This window comes from Thalassophryne amazonica, chromosome 10 (genome assembly GCF_902500255.1).
Source record: "Thalassophryne amazonica chromosome 10, fThaAma1.1, whole genome shotgun sequence".
NCBI lineage: Eukaryota > Metazoa > Chordata > Actinopteri > Batrachoidiformes > Batrachoididae > Thalassophryne > Thalassophryne amazonica.
Window position 1 is genome coordinate 6,006,072 of NC_047112.1, and position 19,211 is coordinate 6,025,282.

At 40.4% G+C, this 19,211-nt stretch overlaps 1 protein-coding gene across 1 annotated transcript in view; it reads left to right on the top strand.

Moving 5' to 3' along the window:
• Positions 1-11,037, top strand: part of kifap3a (kinesin-associated protein 3a) — a 50,897-nt gene extending 39,860 nt beyond the window's left edge. The window contains 4 exon segments of the mRNA XM_034180779.1: positions 5,777-5,942; positions 6,493-6,571; positions 6,675-6,722; positions 10,989-11,037. Coding sequence (XP_034036670.1) covers positions 5,777-5,942; positions 6,493-6,571; positions 6,675-6,722; positions 10,989-11,037 — 342 coding nt within the window.
• The last annotated feature ends 8,174 nt before the right edge of the window (positions 11,038-19,211 follow it).

A 19,211-nucleotide genomic window follows, 5' to 3' on the forward strand; every position in this document is an offset into this window, starting at 1 on the left:
TGCCCCAAGGCGCTTTATATTGTAAGGCAATGGTGTGGTGGAAATTACATTTACAAGGCCAATAGTGCCCGTAGTTAAAGAATCACCCTTAAACGCAATAAAGTAAATTATAGCACCAAAAGTATTCGTTAACTAAAAGTGATTATTGGTTGAACTGCAGCGGCCATGTCATGTACTGTGCAACCTTTGACCATGTGACACCTGAGAACCACCGTAGAGACGGTAGTTATGGGTCAGCAGCCGGCATGTTTCAGTCCAAGGAGCAGACGCAATAAAACCGCCTACTTTCTGGATGATTGACGTGCGTTCACATTGAGCTCAGAGTCCAATCCAGATGTGGCACACTTGTTTAATCGTACACACAAACCAAAAGGTAAGTGTTTTTACTCACACGTTTAAAATAACAAAACAAAACACAAAATGCAGAGGTCACTGTTGGATTTTAAAGGGTTCAGATGCAAAATCCAGCATCCCCAAAAGCAAAAAACTTTTAGTTGAGGCCAACATGCACTCTGCTGAGGTATTCACAAGGCGCGAGGTGGGTTCACCCCGGACAGGACGCCAGTCTGTCAAAGAGCCACATACAGACAAGCAAACACATTCACACCTACAGACAATTTAAAGTTTGCAGTCCACCTAATCTGCATGTCTTTGGATGTGGGAGGACCCACACAAACACAGGGAGAACATGCAAACTCCACACAGAAAGACCAGAGGTGGGAATCAATCCCACAAACTTCTTGTTGTGAGGCAACAGTGCCAACCACTAATCCACTGTGCTGCCCACGAGATAAACATATAGAACATAAAATAACAGGGTGTGTGAATATGAATCCACACACACACACACACACACACACACACACACACACACACACACACACACATACATACAAAATGTTCAAATCCCAGTCTGACTGGAAAATCACAAAGGGCCCTTTGGCAAGGTCTTTAATCCCCTAGTTGCTCCCGATGTGTTGTTGAGTACCTTGTATGGCAGCACCCTGACATCGGGGTGAATGTGAGGCATTACTGGAAAGCGCTTTGAGTGTCTGATGCAGATGGAAAAGCGCTATATAAATGCAGTCCATTTTACATACGCACACACACACACCATTTACACACACCAAAATAACACTGAGAAACTACATGACGACAATTGCAAATGAACATTATACGACCAAAATGTAACTTTTATGCCTTTCATAGCATTTTTAAGAGACTGCTGCATGAGACCCTAAAAACTTGCTAAAACAAATATTCCAAATATTCTGTGTCTGCTACATTTAACCTGTGTGAAACTTCAGAAACACAAACCGAATTTCAAACGTTTTATATATATTACTCTGGAACAAACAGTGCTGTAAAGGACAGTCAGCAGGATGTTAAAGAGCAAACTTCAGTTTCCTACAGATAGAATAACATGAACGTGAAGCGATCGCGGCTCATAGCAATTCCCCGCCCACTGTAAATAACGGAGAAACAACCTGAGATTCTCGCAGGTTTACATAAAACAAACACAATAACAACGTCTATAAACCCAGATCATATATTCACGAGGGTTTTAGGCACAATATACGAATAGTTTTATGATGGGATGACATTAATGCTGTTGTTGGTGTGCAGGGCAGTGGTTAAACTGTAGCCTGATCGGACAGTCTTAATGCGAAGTCTCTGACATTTTGTGACATTTTGCGGGATTTGAAGCCCTCAGTACCACCCACAAATTACAGTTGGTCTATTTACACTCCCATTCAGTAGATGGCAGTGTTCTCTGCATTTAGACGGGGGGGAGTAATGAAAGCAGCTTATTTGAATTTTCCCATAATGCCTTTCAGCATGTATCTGTTTAAGACTGAAACCTTCAAAATTAGTGCATTACTTTAAAACTGAAACATATACCTGATATTTTCACTTTGTAAAAATGACAGAGGTGACGTTAATTTTGCTAACTTGTCCAGAATTAGTTTATTTAAATTTTTAACCATAAGTCAAAACTGCCTTGCTGTGCATGTGTCCTGTAACACGTCTGCAAGAGTGTATGGCTATGAAAATAAATTATCTTTTTTTCCCCTCTCCTTTTTTCCTCCTCTATTGTTTGTGATTGCCTTTGAATTTACTCAGCCGTATCAGTGTACTGGAGTCAGTACTAAACGTTAACGGTTTAGCTTTGAGCTGTAACTTCTGCTAAATTTTTGGGGGGTTTATCAGTTTACCTTTATAAAAATTAACTTTTCAGTTAGCGGATGAACGGTTATCAAAGCTAACTTTTTGGTTAGCTGTGCCAACCACTGCCAGGATGTAATGAAATGTGGATTACTGTTCTCCCTTTTATGTTTTACATGAATTACTTGATGTGCCCATCACATGAAGAGCCAACCGGCTCCCATCTCATGAAAAGCGAGCTGCTGTGTCACGAAGAGCCGGGCTGTCACATCGGAACACATCAGCCAACATGGCGTGTCCAGCACGTAGTGATCTGCTGCAAATGTGATGTGTGTTTTAATTATTACAATGTGGGGAAATCCTGCAGATACACGCACCTCGTGGAGGCATCCTGTGAGGCGATTTTCTGCCTGGCACGATATTCACCAACACTTCGCTGCGCTGACACGGCGGTCAGCTGAAGCAGGGGTCAGCTGAAGCAATATGTCTTTAAATTTATTTTCACGTGAGGACAGCATGCCGACGTCTGTGCCTCATGTACAGTCATGTGATGTCGTATACTACAAGCCACTACAGGTGTTCCCCAGCTGTGATGGCAGCTCACAGAACAAAAAGGCTCACTCTCTGTTACTTTGTTCTGTGATTGTAATTTAATGTATGTATTATTATGTTTGTCCATCATCAGTGTCTGTAATGTAACACTGTGTGTACACGGTCACATCCAGCTGTCAGTGGATGGTCAGCTGACAGACGCTGTATGTCCACAGCAAAGCGTATCAGGTTCAAGGTTCAAGGTTCAAGGTTACTTTATTTGTACCAAAAGGTAAATTTGTTTTGGCAGTGAGTCACACCATTCATAACAATCACATAACACATAAAAACCGATAAAAATACCCTAAATATAATTAAAAATATAAAAATACAATAAAAATATAAAAATACAATATAAAAAATATAAGAATACAATACCAATAAAGCAGTGCAAGTACAGGCCAATAGCATGGCGCCAGAACAAAAGTCACAGAGCGTGTGCCATCTCAAAGCAAAAAAGCGGATAAATTAATTAAATATACAATCAAGGTTGTCTGTTAAGTATACTAATAGCAGCAGGAATAAAAGTGCTCTTATAGCGCTTAGTTCTACAAAAAGGAACTTTATACCTCCGTCCTGAAGGGAGCAGTTCAAACTGATCAAAAAGAGGATGTGAGGCGTCCTTTAGAACTGCCTCAACCAATCTCTGGACCTGCCTCATGTACAGAGAGGTTGGATACAGCTGAGTCTCTCCACCAATGATTTTGCTCGCCCATTTTACAATCTGATTCAGACTGTTTTTATTTTTAACTGACAAATTTCCAAACCATGACACCAAACAAAAAGATAAAACAGATTCAATATAACAACGATAAAACATTGTTAACAAAGATTTGTCAATGTGAAAGGATGCCAGTTTTCTAAGACAGAACAAGCGCTGGTGACCTTTTTTACACACCACTTCACAATTTGACTCAAAAGTGAGTTTATCATCCATAACAGTACCCAGATATTTATAGGTGCTCACAATTTCTACGGCCTGACCTTTTAGGAGAGTTACTCCATGTTTGTGGGAGCCCTTCCTAAAGTCAATGACCATGTCTTTAGTCTTCAATACATTCATCTGTAGAAAAGACTTCTCGCACCAATCCAAGAAATCATCAACCACAGGACCGTGGCCAACCTCACTGTCCTGAAGCAAACTGACAATAACAGTGTCATCTGCATACTTAAGAATAGTCCTCCCCTCCCTCCAACTTCTGCAGAGATCAGTGTACAAAATATACAAAAGTGGAGAGATAGCACTGCCTTGTGGTGTCCCAATGGAGGACTGGGTCTGCTCAGACAAGACCCCATTCACTCTCACTTTTTGTGTCCTGTTAGTGAGGAAGCTCAGAATCCAGCCCACAAGATTACAACTTAGATTAAAATGATCTAAAAGTCTTGAGGCTAAAGTTTGCGGCTGAATTGTGTTAAAAGCAGACGAAAAGTCAACAAATAAAAGTCTGACATGCGCACCTTTCCCTTCAAGGTGACTAAAAAGCAAATTCATTAAAGTGACTGTGGCATCCTCAACCCCTCTATTTGGCCTATAGGCAAATTGCATAGGGTCTAAAGGGTCAGCAAAGCGATGATGCATGGATGAGTTCACGCCTTTAGCCTTATGTGTTTTATTTAAGAGCCATAGTCTGTAACTGTGGAATGGTTTATAGAAGGGGGTGATATATCATGTTTCAGTAGTCCACTGAAGTCTTTTTAGGCGAAGATATATTGTCCAAACGGACAAAAATTACATTTTTTATACAAAGATCCCTTCGTGCGGAACATTACGGCTCTTTTTAGGGTAGGGGTTAAAGGGGCCAAAACATGACATAGTCAATCTGTGGATTTTGACCTTTGAATATCTTTGTGCACCCTCAGTAAGCCTCATTGATCTTGTAGTATATGAATGTATGGAAGGAGTTCTCCCATTTAACATTATATTTTTCAAGGCTAACTGAGGGCGCTGCCTATAGGTGGTGCTTCAAGTCACAACTTTTAGCATTTTGGGCTACATTTGGGACCCTCCCAGGTCTGCGCCCTGAATAGGCCTTGCTCATTTATGGATATTTGGATACATTGGGACAAGTTCTTTCCAAATTTGCATAAATGGCGGTGGCTTAGTTAGGGCGCTTTTGCATAGGTGGCGCTGTTTGTGTGAAGAACACGATATTTGGCGATTTTCATTTGACCATATCTCAGTGTGCCCCCTATGGATTTCAGTTAAACTTGTTTTATTATGTTCCTCTGTATCTCTGCTATTCAGGATAAAGATATCAATAAGGTGTTTTGCCTCATTAATGGTTAATGAGGCAAAATGCCAAAAAGTCCCTGTGTACACAGCTGCGTCGTGAGAGCTCCTCTCCCCCACTGAGTCTTGGTGATTAAATTACAGCCACAAAGAAATAAAATAATGTTAAAATTAGTCAGTTTTGGTTTTGTGTCGAGGCGACTCACTCACTGTGATGTACAAAGTGAACCTGAACTACACTGCCCACAATGCTGGCCAATCACGTTTTGCGCTTAATGATGACATCATCAGCAAGCGACAGGCAGCCAGTCTGCCACAAACACACAACAGACGGACTAAAATGTTTGATTTTAGGGTCTACAAACGTTTTTGACCGTTAAACTTTGCCCACTTTGCAAGCAAAAAAATGTTATCCGACTGAAAGTTATTGGAAATAAATTTCCAATAAAACTTATCTGAAAAGCTAATCCACTAGCAAAAACATTAGCTTCCATAATTATCTGTTATCGGATTAGCTAAAGAGTATAGACAAATGTGGAAAAACGAAACCAAAAAAAACAGAACAAGACAGAGTGTCAGTATTTCAAAAATAAATACTGTAAATAAAAGAACCAGCGGCTCCTGCAGCGGTGCGAGTGGCAGGTGGACAGACAGCGACCAAGAGAGACATTATCACCATGTCACTTTGTTATAGTTTGGGGGAGAAGAGTCAAATAGTCAGTCAGAGACTCCCAGAGGTGATTTGTGTTTGTTTGTCATCTGCTAACACAAGCAGATGTGCGCCTGCAGGATCACGTGGGTAAGCTGGCAGCTCAGATCAGTGACGATGAGGACCAAGACTTTGTGATCGAGTGTCTCGGCACACTAGCTAATCTCACCATCTCTGACCTGGACTGGGCCCTGGTGCTCAAAGAGTACAAGCTGCTGCCGTACCTGAAAAAGAAACTCAAACCAGGTGTGTGTGTCTCCTCCGGCGTTGAACCACAGACCCGCTGTGCTGTTGTCTGAATCAGCTGTTAGTGACTCAGTGGCACCGTGTTACAGTGTCTGTTAAGTAATGAAGGCACAGACATGCGTGTCCATGTGGGCTTGGACTCTAAATGGAGGTGTCTGCCTGATTCTCCTCATCAGTTTTCCTTTCAGGCCAAAGACCAGAAGTCCTCCGTGCCCTCTCTTAACCTCGACTATCCATCCGTTATCAGGGACGTGTCCCTGGATGTGGATGATGTGAGGACGGAGAGCGCCCCTGCTGCTTATCTTTACCTTTCATTTCCGCTGACCCCTCCTAACCTCGGGTTTTGCTTTTTGTCTTTATCAAAGCACAGTTGGACGTCTGAGTTACTTCAGCGACATGGAGCTGATACCAAACCATGAAGAAAGACAGAACGCTTTCACTGCTCAAGAGCTTCACAGGAGAACCAGAGTCCTTCTGCGTCTGTGTTCAGAACCCAAATGTCTTCACTGGATTCGCTCACTCCACATTTTCTGCTCTTCCTCTCCTACAGGATCCACTGAGGAAGACTTCATCCTGCAGGTGGTGATCCTGATTGGCACTGTCTCCATGGATGAGTCTTGTGCAGCCATCCATCTATCCATCCATCCATCCATTTTATTCCGCTTTATCCGGAGTCGGGTCGCGGAGGCAGCAGCTCAAGCAAAGCCGCCCAGACCTCCTGATCCACACACACCTAGCCAAATCTGGCATCATCCCAGCTCTTGCTAATCTGCTCAATAGGTAATTTATTAATATTAGGATTAGGAAGGAAGAATTCTGTTTATATTGAAGCAGATAATGAAAAAATCATGCATTTGGTGATACAAGCACCAGGTTTGGTGTGGTGATCCTCAGGATATCACTTATCTGATCAATTGGCCACTTGAAAAATTCAATATGGCTGCAATTTTCCAAGATGGCCACATACATGTCAACCTATACGGATTGTCCGTAAATTATACAGATTTTTTCCAAGTTTCAGAGTCATACGGACGTACAAATAAAGTCTTACGGATATTCAGGGTTTTCTGTTGTAAATTTATTTTACTTATTTTTCTTAAACATCGTCAAATGATCATCACAAAAAGACACAAACACATTGTTCTAAACAAAGGATTGTGAAACCGGATGATTGTTTTCCGAGTCTCGCGCATTACCGTAACTTCTAGACTGGTCTGCCGGTGTTGTGCCAAAGTAATTATCCCCGTCAGAATCTGTATCCCCTGACACGGGAGCGCGCACTGACTCAGTGCAGCTCTTTAAACGATCTCCTGCTGCTCCCAGACAAAAATAACAGCATGTTGGTTGTTCAATACATGACATTAAAAAATAACTTTCAGAATCTTTTGACGACGTTTAATGCACGCGTGTCTTCACGTCGATTACACGCACAGACACAGAAACGGTGTCCAACATAAAAACACACTATAAGATGTTTATTTTAAAAAAAGAAAACACTGTAACATGTTTATATATGTAAAAAGAAACACGCTGTAAGATGTTTATTTAAAAAGAAAACACTGTAACATGTTTATATATGTATAAAAAACACACTGTAAGAGGTTTATTAAAAAAAGAAAACACTGTAACATGTTTATATATGTAAAAAGAAACACGCTGTAAGACGTTTATTTAAAAAGAAAACACTGTAACATGTTTATATATGTAAAAAGAAACATGCTGTAAGAAGTTTATTTAAAAAGAAAACACTGTAACATGTTTATATATGTAAAAAGAAACACACTGTAAGACGTTTATTTAAAAAAAAAGAAAACACTGTAGCATGTTTATATATGTAACAAGAAACACGCTGTAAGACGTTTATTTAAAAAGAAAACACTGTAGCATGTTTATATATGTAAAAAGAAACACGCTGTAAGACGTTTATTTAAAAAGAAAACACTGTAACATGTTTATATATGTAAAAAGAAACACGCTGTAAGACGTTTATTTAAAAAGAAAACACTGTAACATGTTTATATATGTAAAAAAAACACACTGTAAGATGTTTATTTAAAAAAAAGAAAACACTGTAGCATGTTTATATATGTAAAAAGAAACACGCTGTAAGACGTTTATTTAAAAAGAAAACACTGTAACATGTTTATATATGTAAAAAGAAACACGCTGTAAGACGTTTATTAAAAAAAGAAAACACTGTAACATGTTTATATATGTAAAAAGAAACACGCTGTAAGACGTTTATTAAAAAAAGAAAACACTGTAACATGTTTATATATGTAAAAAGAAACACGCTGTAAGACGTTTATTAAAAAAACACTGTAACATGTTTATATATGTAAAAAGAAACACGCTGTAAGACGTTTATTTAAAAAGAAAACACTGTAACATGTTTATATATGTAAAAAGAAACATGCTGTAAGAAGTTTATTTAAAAAGAAAACACTGTAACATGTTTATATATGTAAAAAGAAACACACTGTAAGACGTTTATTTAAAAAAAAAGAAAACACTGTAGCATGTTTATATATGTAACAAGAAACACGCTGTAAGACGTTTATTTAAAAAGAAAACACTGTAGCATGTTTATATATGTAAAAAGAAACACGCTGTAAGACGTTTATTTAAAAAGAAAACACTGTAACATGTTTATATATGTAAAAAGAAACACGCTGTAAGACGTTTATTTAAAAAGAAAACACTGTAACATGTTTATATATGTAAAAAAAACACACTGTAAGATGTTTATTTAAAAAAAAGAAAACACTGTAGCATGTTTATATATGTAAAAAGAAACACGCTGTAAGATGTTTATTTAAAAGAAAACACTGTAACATGTTTATATATGTAAAAAAGAAACACGCTGTAAGACGTTTATTAAAAAAAGAAAACACTGTAACATGTTTATATATGTAAAAAGAAACACGCTGTAAGACGTTTATTAAAAAAAGAAAACACTGTAACATGTTTATATATGTAAAAAGAAACACGCTGTAAGACGTTTATTAAAAAAACACTGTAACATGTTTATATATGTAAAAAGAAACACGCTGTAAGACGTTTATTAAAAAAAGAAAACACTGTAACATGTTTATATATGTAAAAAAAAAAAAAAAACACGCTGTAAGACGTTTATGATCACACCACCGTCAAGATATTTCAATGATTTTCACTCTTTCTTCAGTTCAGTTCGTTCATTCCAGATTAAAATATGAACAGTTATAAATTGTACACTCTTGTACTTGTCAGTGACTTTTTCTGTTTTAAATAAAAGATAAGCAGACAAATGTGATGTGGGTGATAGTTGTTTTGGGTTACAAGAAATAAAATTCAGCTTTTACACTGTAAAAAAAAAATCCAGTTGTTTTTACAGAAAATTTGTGGTTTCCAGGGAAATTCTGTCAAAATTACAATGAATATGTAAATGGTTTGCACATACATATTTATGTAAATTTTACAGTTTAAACCATCCATCTATCTTCTACCGCTTTGTCCAATCAAGGGTCACGGAGAGCTGGAGCCTATCCCAGCAGTCATAGGGCATGAGGCGGGGTACACCCAGGACAGGACGCCAGTCTGTCACAGGGCCATAAACAGACAAACAAACAGACACAGACACATGCACATGCAGACCTAAGGACAATTTCTAAAGATTCCAATCCACCTAACCCGCATGTCTTTGGATGTGGGAGGAAACCAGAGCACGCGGAGGAAACCCACACAAACATGGGGAGAACATGCAAACTCCACACAGAAAGGCCCTGGGAATTGAACCCACGACCTTCTTGCTGTGAGGCAACAGTGCTAACCACTAATCCACCGTGCCGCCCAGTTTAAACCTGGAATTAAAAAATATTAATCTGTAATTTTAATGGTCTTTTTCATGTTGAATTGGCATGGCCATGCTGATGGGGTGGGATTCAAACCAGGAACCTTTGTTACTGAAACCAAGTGCACTAAACACTTGGCCACCACCCCTGATATCTGTCTGTATTTTATAGATTAATAAACACAGTAGCTTTGTGGTTAGCGCATGTTGCCTCAGAGCAAGAAGGTCATTGCTTCAATTCCCACCTGTGGCCTTTCTGTGTGGAGTTTGCATGTTCTCCCCATGTTTGTGTGGGTTTCCTCCAGGTGCTCCGATTTCCTCCCACATTTAAAGATTGTAATAAAACTGATTTTGGTGCGATTTGGAGGTTATAAGGATTTTGTGTTGATTTTATGGATTTTCTCACTTGGTTATACAGGTGGACCCTCAAAGGGGTTGACATGTATGTGGCCGCCAAAATGAACTATTGTGCACACTTAGTTTTTTTTTTGTTCATGTTCATTAATTGTCTTCAAGTCACATCTGTTGTGGCAGTTTAAAATAAATGACTTTCTGCTCCTGAATTCCCATATATGTACTGACATCAGATTGAGGAGCGTGTGACTCCGGTTGTGTGTTGTCATATTCTGGTGCTGGGAACACCGTAGCACCACAGCAGGCTCAGCCCTCATGTCGTTAGAACCAGGTGAATGTTTCCATCACTTTGACCACAGACCCTTGTGGCGACATAAATGTAGTGATGTCATTTTGATGGTGGGAGGAATTCCAAGTGCCTGGAATAAGCCCACAAACTCCACCCAGTAAGAAACGGGGCTTCACGAGAACTAAACCCAGAGCATGAAAGAGCCAAACTTGTTGAATCTACACCACCAATAATTGAGATTTTTATAGGAAGGGGTCCAACCCGTGTGTACCTAATGAAGTGGCCAGTGAGTTAGTTACGATGCAGCATTTCACCCAGTGAGTCAAAACTTCACACATTCTTGAGAAATGTTGGTTTCTCAGAAAGCAAAACCTGGAAAACCACGCCCTGCTTTCTCTGGGTCAGGCTCAAAACTTCTCAGTCACCCCTCATAAGTCCTTTCGGCTTGTCACTTGTTTCACGCGTGGTCGCCACATCCGATGTGGCTCTGCATGTCTGCACGTTGCACTTGTATACAAACACTAAAGATTTTCAGCTTTTATCATGAGATTGTCATTTATGATCGTGATTCCAGGGGAAACCTCCTGCTGGCGTGCTGGACTCAGTTTGACATCGGCCAATAGCAAGACGAAGATTTCCTAAACAGGCTTCTGATTGACAGGTGTGGTCAGCTCCCAGCCAGAATGTGAGTGCTGCCAGACCTCAGATCAGTGTAATTAGCTGTAGATTATACCCAGGCGATGTAGCGGGGCGAAGGAAGTGTTTCATTGAAATTATCAGTGAGACCTATTAAGCTGAGAACCACATGAAAGAGAGGCGGCGAGCTCTGGAGTGTGTCAGCGGCTGGACGGCGGCGGTGAGAGAGAAAGCAGAGCCGTGGACTCACAATCACAACTCTCTGGTTATGCAGGGCCCTTTGGCAGCGCTCACGTAAGTGTGCTGCCACGAAATATCACCTTTGATCAGTGGGGCCATGTGTGGGTTTAGCCACAGACTTTGTAGATCCACCAAGCGGAATGGAGGCCTCGTTCACGCAGATACTCGCTCCTGCTCTGAGCTCATCCGGTCACGGGCTCGGAGCTTAATAACTGACTCGTCGTGTCTGGAGGAAATAATTACTCAGTGAAAATTTGAGTCATTCCTAAAGTTTTTCAGACTTGTACAAATCAGTCCAGTGACCATGTGGAGGCAGCGGCGGCATCCACGCGACAGCCAATGGTCCCGGTCCTGGTGTGTCAGCACCCACAGGGCTCTGCTTTATATCTGACAGTCACAGAGGCCCACCTTTATCGCTGACCCTGCAGAGAAGAGAGAACAGAGCACCGGGGTCGGCGGACTCTGAGCGCTGCACGCAAGCAAGCTAGCTGTGCTGGCGAGGGATTTTTATGTGCTATAGCATATCTATAATATTATCATATACCTATAAATGATATGCCAATATGATTGGATAAAACACTAAAGAATAAATAGCAATGCACCCTTTTTGTGGACGGGTAATATTTTTCATACCACCTGAGTAAAACCCACAAAATGAATGTCGCCTTGGTAAACAGTGGAGCGGCGCCACGACGAAGAGGCGCGGTCAGAGGAACTGTGAAATATTGGTGAGTCACTATTAATAATTTCTTACGTGTCCAACCTCGAACGTTGATCGGTAAAATTAAATTTGTTAGTTCTAAAAGCCATCATAATTATTTATAGCAAAACTTTCTATTTTTTTCTACTAAAGTTTGAACTTTGAGAGCGTTTACACAGGAGAGAAAATTGAGAAAATGTTAATGCCTGTTTGAGAAAAGTGTATAAAGTGTGTAGTGAGGGGTTTTACAGCCTTAAAACTTCTATAATAATTGTAAAAAATAACACTGACTACTTCGCAGATTTCGGCTATCGCGGGTTATTTTTAGAACGTAACTCCTGCGATAAACCACTGTATATGATAAAATTGTTATCAAGCAGTTCACCAATGAATATGGCTTTTTACACCCTTCAGAAAACCATACATTTATCATTTATAGGTATATGATAAAATCGTTATCAATGTTGGGAAAGTGTCGTGACACAGACCCACAACAGGGGGCGTTAATGAACAGACAATGGATAAGCCAAAAAGTAACAATTTAATGTTGTGAAGCGCACAACGAAGTACAGACAATAACAATAGTGCGGAATGTCAATCATACACAAGGTGGCGTGTAGCAGGCTCGAAGATAGAAGACGTCTGGTGATAGAAGAGCCGGAACCCACACAGCTTCCACCACCAACGGATCTGAAGAACACCGGAGCCGCCAAGCCCTGCGCCCCAGGTGGCCACTGTCTTCAGCAGTCAGACCCGGTACTGCTGGCAGAGAACAGAAACAGTTTGATGAGTGTGAGTACGCACACTCAGTAATCCCACAGTCTGTGTTCAGTTAGGAGGGAGAACCTCCACCTCCAATCACACACTTGTACAGCTCCTGTGAAACCACTTATCTGGTTTGGGGTGTGAGGTGAAGCCGTCGCAGTCCACACCAAACGCCAATACTGCAGATAAGGACACCGCCATCTGGTGGTGGTGGGCCAGCAGTACCTCCTCTTCAGCGGCCCACACATCAATCAAGCTGTTCACCAATGAATATGGCTTTTTACACCCTTCAGAAAACCATACACCCTGAGGCCGACTTCTTGTATGGTTTTCTTCAGGGTGTATAAAGCCATATTCATTGGTAAACAACTTGATAACTGATATTATTATATAATAATCAAATATAATATATAATATTAATATTATATATTATTATACCATGGCTGGCTGATTACCAGTCGGATATTTTCCCATATCAGACCGGTTACCAGGACAATCGGTCCGCAACTCGTATTGTTGTTACAAACCAGGACCCAAAAAGACGATTAGAAAAACAAAGTCGAACATTAACATACTCTGTAAATATTTAAACAGCATTGGGAAAAAAAAGAGATTGAAAGCTTACCAGCTAATGACGTTGACTGTCTATTAAGCTAGTGGAGGTGAAGAAAGCGAACGGGTCTGACTGCGAGCCCAAAACCATCAGCAGATTTCATATTCAGGCAATACTGAAAGTTTGTGTGTTTCTATATATAAAAGCCATATAATAAACAAATTATTAACCTCACTTGCTCGGCCTGTATGGAGATATCAGACCTCTGTGTTTTTCGCACGTACCTCGTTAACGCTCGGTCCGTACTAAACACCTTGATCTGAAAATTCCCCGTACACACCTCACACTCATTTAATAATCCTTTATTATAAATTATATTATAATAAATGATAAATTATACATTATAAATATAAATAACATCAATGATATAAATTATTATATTATAAATTATAAATAATGCCAAAGACCCCCATTTACCCTGCCTACCCCCACTTCCAAAGTACAGACTGATCATCCCTGTATTGTTCATCTGCATGCCTGCACAGCCCCATTCCACTATATCTGACGGTAAACTTAGCTTTGTCCATTTGTCTATTCCTTTACTTCTTACAGAAGTATTTTTTCCTTTTCTTTTTGTTGTTGTTTATGCATCTATCACTTACAGAATTATTTTATTTTATTGTTGTTTATGCACCAATGATACCAGATCAAATTCCTTGTCTGTGAGAACTTACTTGGCAATAAATTTGATTCTGATTCTGACATGATGCACAGCTATCAGCGTGAGCGCCGATCGTGTTTGCAGATTTTTTAAACCATGATCTCTCTCAAAATGATTAATGACAAAATTGAAAATAAATTCCTGAAAACACATAAACATTTTTATATTCCTGGTGGATAATTAGCAGTGACGGCAAAACATGAAGAATGAAGCAAAACTAATTTTTCCCCTCAAAATTGTGTGGGCGTGGCCTTGGTGTTTTCCAGTTATGAGGTACTCGACACTGAGATACATGTATGTTGGTTCATGCACAGAGAAGCACACAAAAATGTCATTCTAGTGGTGCACAAGGATCCTCCAAAGACACCTGATACCAAACACATCCTGGGGCCACCTTAGGTCACTGGTTAGTGTCCAAGTCTCACAACTGTAGAGCAAGACAGCAAGCACCAGGACCGGAAAGACTTGGACCTTCAAGACACGTCAAGACACCACGGAACCACCTTGGGTCCTGGATGGCAACTGTCCAGGCACATAAGTGGTTCATTCCCATATTCCTAAAATAACCATCTATCTGCTGCAGCCAGGTGAAATGTGGGCATGTCCTTGGCCTTCTCCATGCAGCAGGGTCTTCAACACTCAGGTGCCTGTGTGCTGAATCATGCACAGAGAAACGGGACACATGGCCAAAATGTCCAATGTAAGTGATCCTCCCTCAACTTAGTCTCTTTAAGTAACCGCTCATTTGATTCAAAGTCATTCCAGTGGTACCCAAGGATCCTCCAAAGAGTCCTAGTACCAAAGACATCCCATCACCACCTTTAGTCACTTGTTAGGGTCCAAGTTCAACAACCAGACAGTCAGACAGGAAGCACCAGGACCCTGAAGACTTGGACCTTTGGTCTCCTGCAAAGATATTAACATCACCAAACACATCTGTCCAGTGACCCTGGTCCCAGCACCTCTCCATCTCAAAGCCCAAGGACTCAGAGACATGGATGGCCCGGCTGAGATCAGTGAATGTCCACACAAGATCAACACTTTCGCCACATACAGAGACACTTCTGATGGACGAGTCCAGGAAGTCATAAAAAGCCTGAATCTTAGTCTTGATTCTGTGCAGCCACCTCCAGACTTCACAATGGCTCATTTATGAATATCGTGCTTTTGTACTTTTGTACATTTGACATGATGATATTTTGATACAGTCTTACAAACCTGTATGTCTGTGCAGATGGAAGCATGCCAGCAGAGGGCGATATCAGTCCAGGAGGCCTCTGGTGAGGGTGGATCATCTACTTTGTTTACAATTTTGGTCAAATCAGGTAGAATCCTGAACTTAAAACACACACACACACACACACACACACACAAAATAAAGAAGAATCTCTAATATTTGAGATGGACTGAGACCTGGTTGTGTTGCTTTTAGAGATCATTTTCAGAAAAAGTCTTTTCATAATGCTGCCTCATTCACAGCATCTTCTGCTGCAATAAACACACATTTTAGTGGGAAATGTTTCTAAAAATGTGGGACGTGCTGACAGTTTTTCAGGACACGACTTTTGAGAAGTCGGATTGTGTGTGGACTACAGGGACCATTCTGTAGCCGCTCTAGGTGTGAAAAACCTCCACACGTTTTTGGGTGTTGTTATTGCACCAAAATGCTTTGTACAGTGTTGTATGTTCATCACGTAAGTATGACGGTACGATGTCACACTTCTGACCAACACGCACGCAAGGCCGGAGTGACTGTGTCGGAAAAATTCTGGGATTTCCAGGGAATTTTCAGTTTGTCTGAGGAATTGTGCAGCTGCCTTTACAAACATGTGGAGTCAGAGCTCCTCTTCAGGCGTGCTGGGAGCTCACATACCAACACGATGTGTGTGAGCGTCACAGACAGCAGGCTCAGGTCTCTTTGTCACAGTTTGTCACTCAACTCCTGATTCTTTTCCGTGACACATCATTTTGAATGCCCTAAATATTGTCTGTCAGCAGAGCAGGTTTTCATTGGATGAAACAAAAACCTGTTTGTGTTGAGGAGCCAGTGAGGAGCCCGCGCCCCGCTCATTATTCTGGATCGCTGCTCTGCGATCTGTGTTATTGGACCAAACTGTGCCTGAGTCAACAAACCTCGCTGATCCCAGAAGGCACTGCGCCACCTTCCCCAGCGGAGCAACTCCAGCTTTGAGAACAAACATGCGCCGCTTTTCTCTGTCACTTTCTTTCTCCTCCCTTTGTGGTCTCAATATATCATCTCTGTTCATTGCGCCACCATTCCAACTGTGAAACATGAAACCGAACACAAAGGCTGGAAATGAAGAATCTTGTTCTTGCTGCAGCAGAACCTGACTTATCCTGTTTTTTTTTTTTCCCCCATTTTTTTTCAGGTCTTTCAACCAGAAGTTTTTTCCCAACTGGTTTGTTCCAAACAGAAACGGTATCTTAACGTTTCCAGTTCTACCCCAAACTGGACGTTCCCAAACTGATTAGAACTATATATATATATATATATGTAATTCCTGAATCGGTTAATAATGTTCCTGTTAGCTGTGGGACACTTAAAACACTGTATATGCCAGACCTGTATGTGGCGCTGTAATGCTTTGGAAGACTATGTCTGGGAAATACTTTAGTTCCTTATCATGGAAGTTACTGAAGAAACACAGCATTTTTAAAAAAAAGTCCCTCAGTGTTTGTCTGCTCCGGGTGTTCGTTTCTCAGCCTGAACCAGAGAACTCCAGCACTTTGTCCCATCAACAACAAGTTATTTTAAAAGGTGAAATATTTTCCCACCAGCTTTCAGCCATCTGATGTATCTTCAGTGTTCTGCTCACAGCGACCATAAATCCCATTTGATCCAGCAAAAAAAAAAAAAAAAAAAAAAAAAAAAGCATAATAATGACCCAAATAAATGCAGTGGTTTTAAAGACGTCCATCGATGTTTGTCCACTCCGGGTGTGTTTCTCAGTGTGAAACACAGGGTGGCAGCACTTTGTCCGCCAACAACATCCAAAATAAACAACAGCCAGAGGTGAACCTCACCAGGTCTTCTTCTTCTGTTGAGTTTATTGGTGGTTTGCAAACCAACAGGATGCATTACTGCCACCAACTGTTTGGGTGTGGAGCATTAATGGAGTCTGAGGCCCTCTCCAGGTCATTCTAAACAGAAACATTTTGATGAATGAAAACAATAACAGTATTAACTGGTTACCATTATTTTCCAGAAGAAAAAAAAATATAAAGGGTTCTTTTTTCGTTCCTAGCAAAATACCAAACTTTTCTGCTTTTTGATCCACAAACTGGTTTCAAAGCATTGTTTTTTTTTTTTGTTTGTTTGTTTTTTAGCAGCAGCTAATTTGATATGTCGGTGGAATGATGACTATTTGAGGAATATTTCTTGTGAGTAATTTGTCTTATTTATGATCAGTCCTCTCCTCGCATGCGATAAAGCTGGTGTTGATGGATATGTTCCTCCTCCCTCGCCGGCAGGAATGTTTAGCTTGGCTCCTGTTGAGAGTCCGACTGTGTGTCGATAGCAGAACTATGAAGTCAGTGAGCAGCAGGCAAAGAGCCAGAGAGGAATTTCAATCTGAATTCCTTCACTTTTTTTTTGTTTTATTGTCCATCTTGGCCTTTTCTCCTTCCATCACTCTCTCACGGCTTTGTTACTGATAGTGTTTAAATATACGGGGGGCGCCGGGGGAATTGGTGTCTGTGAGACTGTTTTAATTTGGCTGCTGGGCTCTTGAGTGATCCAGGTTAACATAACAATCAAAGCCAGTCGTGCTGCTTATTTTAAGCCATGTGTGAAACATAGCGTGAATGAAGCCTTTAAAGTTGGATTTAATATCGTCACTCTTATTTATGTAACGTGGGTCAGACGTATCTGCAGCTCACACGCACAGAGAGCATCACAGTGCATGAAAAACGTGTGCATAAAAAAACCAGTATCGCAAACAAATAACTTCACCCAAAATATTCAACATCACGATTCAGTAGTACCAACAAAAAAAGAGGAAAAAGAGATGGCTGATGCATGTGCTGCACTCTGAACGCACTGCAGCATAAATACACAACTAAATACACTGTGATGGTGTTTTTGACTACACATATATACGTATATACTGTACACATAATATGACTTCAAAATGAAGTCATTCATATCAATCAGTCACAAATATTATGCTGATCAACACATGCTTGAGACCATCGATCTCAGCTGCGTGGCTGTTGAGATATACCAACACCATGTTTTCCTTGACCTTTGACCAGTCTGTTCCATAATTAAATCATCTGGAAGCAAAGTGATGTTCCTGTTGTAGTTATTTTGTTTGCACAGTGTCCGACTCAGGGTCATGAGTCTAAAATTCTCTGCTCCGTATGCAGCAGCAGCATTTTGGAGGATCTTTGAATTTTCCTAAAGTTCAGCAGTAATAAAATCGCATAAGTCACACTGACTGTAGAACTGCGCGTGTGAGTGCATGAATCATGGCAAACTGAAATTATATGAGATTCAGTTTAAATTTTTAACAGCCACAACGAAAGCAGCGAGTGCAGCTTAAATATTGTCATGTGACTGAAGCCCAGAATGTGAAGGTTTTTACAAGAGAGGACTCAAACATATGAGGCATTATTACAAACTTAAACATGGATTTATGGACAAACAGTGAATCTGAGAGCCAAACCACTGGAGGATGGAAATGAGGCAGGTTGGGTGTCAGGAGAGTCCTGGTGGTGATGATCAGAGGAAACAAGAGAGAAATACCAGCAGCTGAACTGATAAACATGAACACTGTGGAGCTGGAAAGCCGGGGCAGATATACTGCTGGCTGATGATTCAGAGGTGATCATCAGCCCCAGCAGGTGTTCACAATCAGCTACTTCAGCGCAACTCAGGTCCATTTATTCAAACACAGTTAACTCACAACATCAGTCACTCCAAAGTGCTGCACAGTCACTTTGGAAAATAGAATCACTGAATACAAAACATAATACAATCAGAAATTTGGTTTACTTGCAGCGTAATTGGATGAATTTGGAATGAATGAAAATGATGCACTTCATACTAAAGATGGACATAACTTCAAATATTCATTTTTTTAAATCTGATAAGCTGTAAATTAAATTATAAATTCAAACAAAGTTAAGTGATGGATGTTTTGAGATACTTTGAATTTAG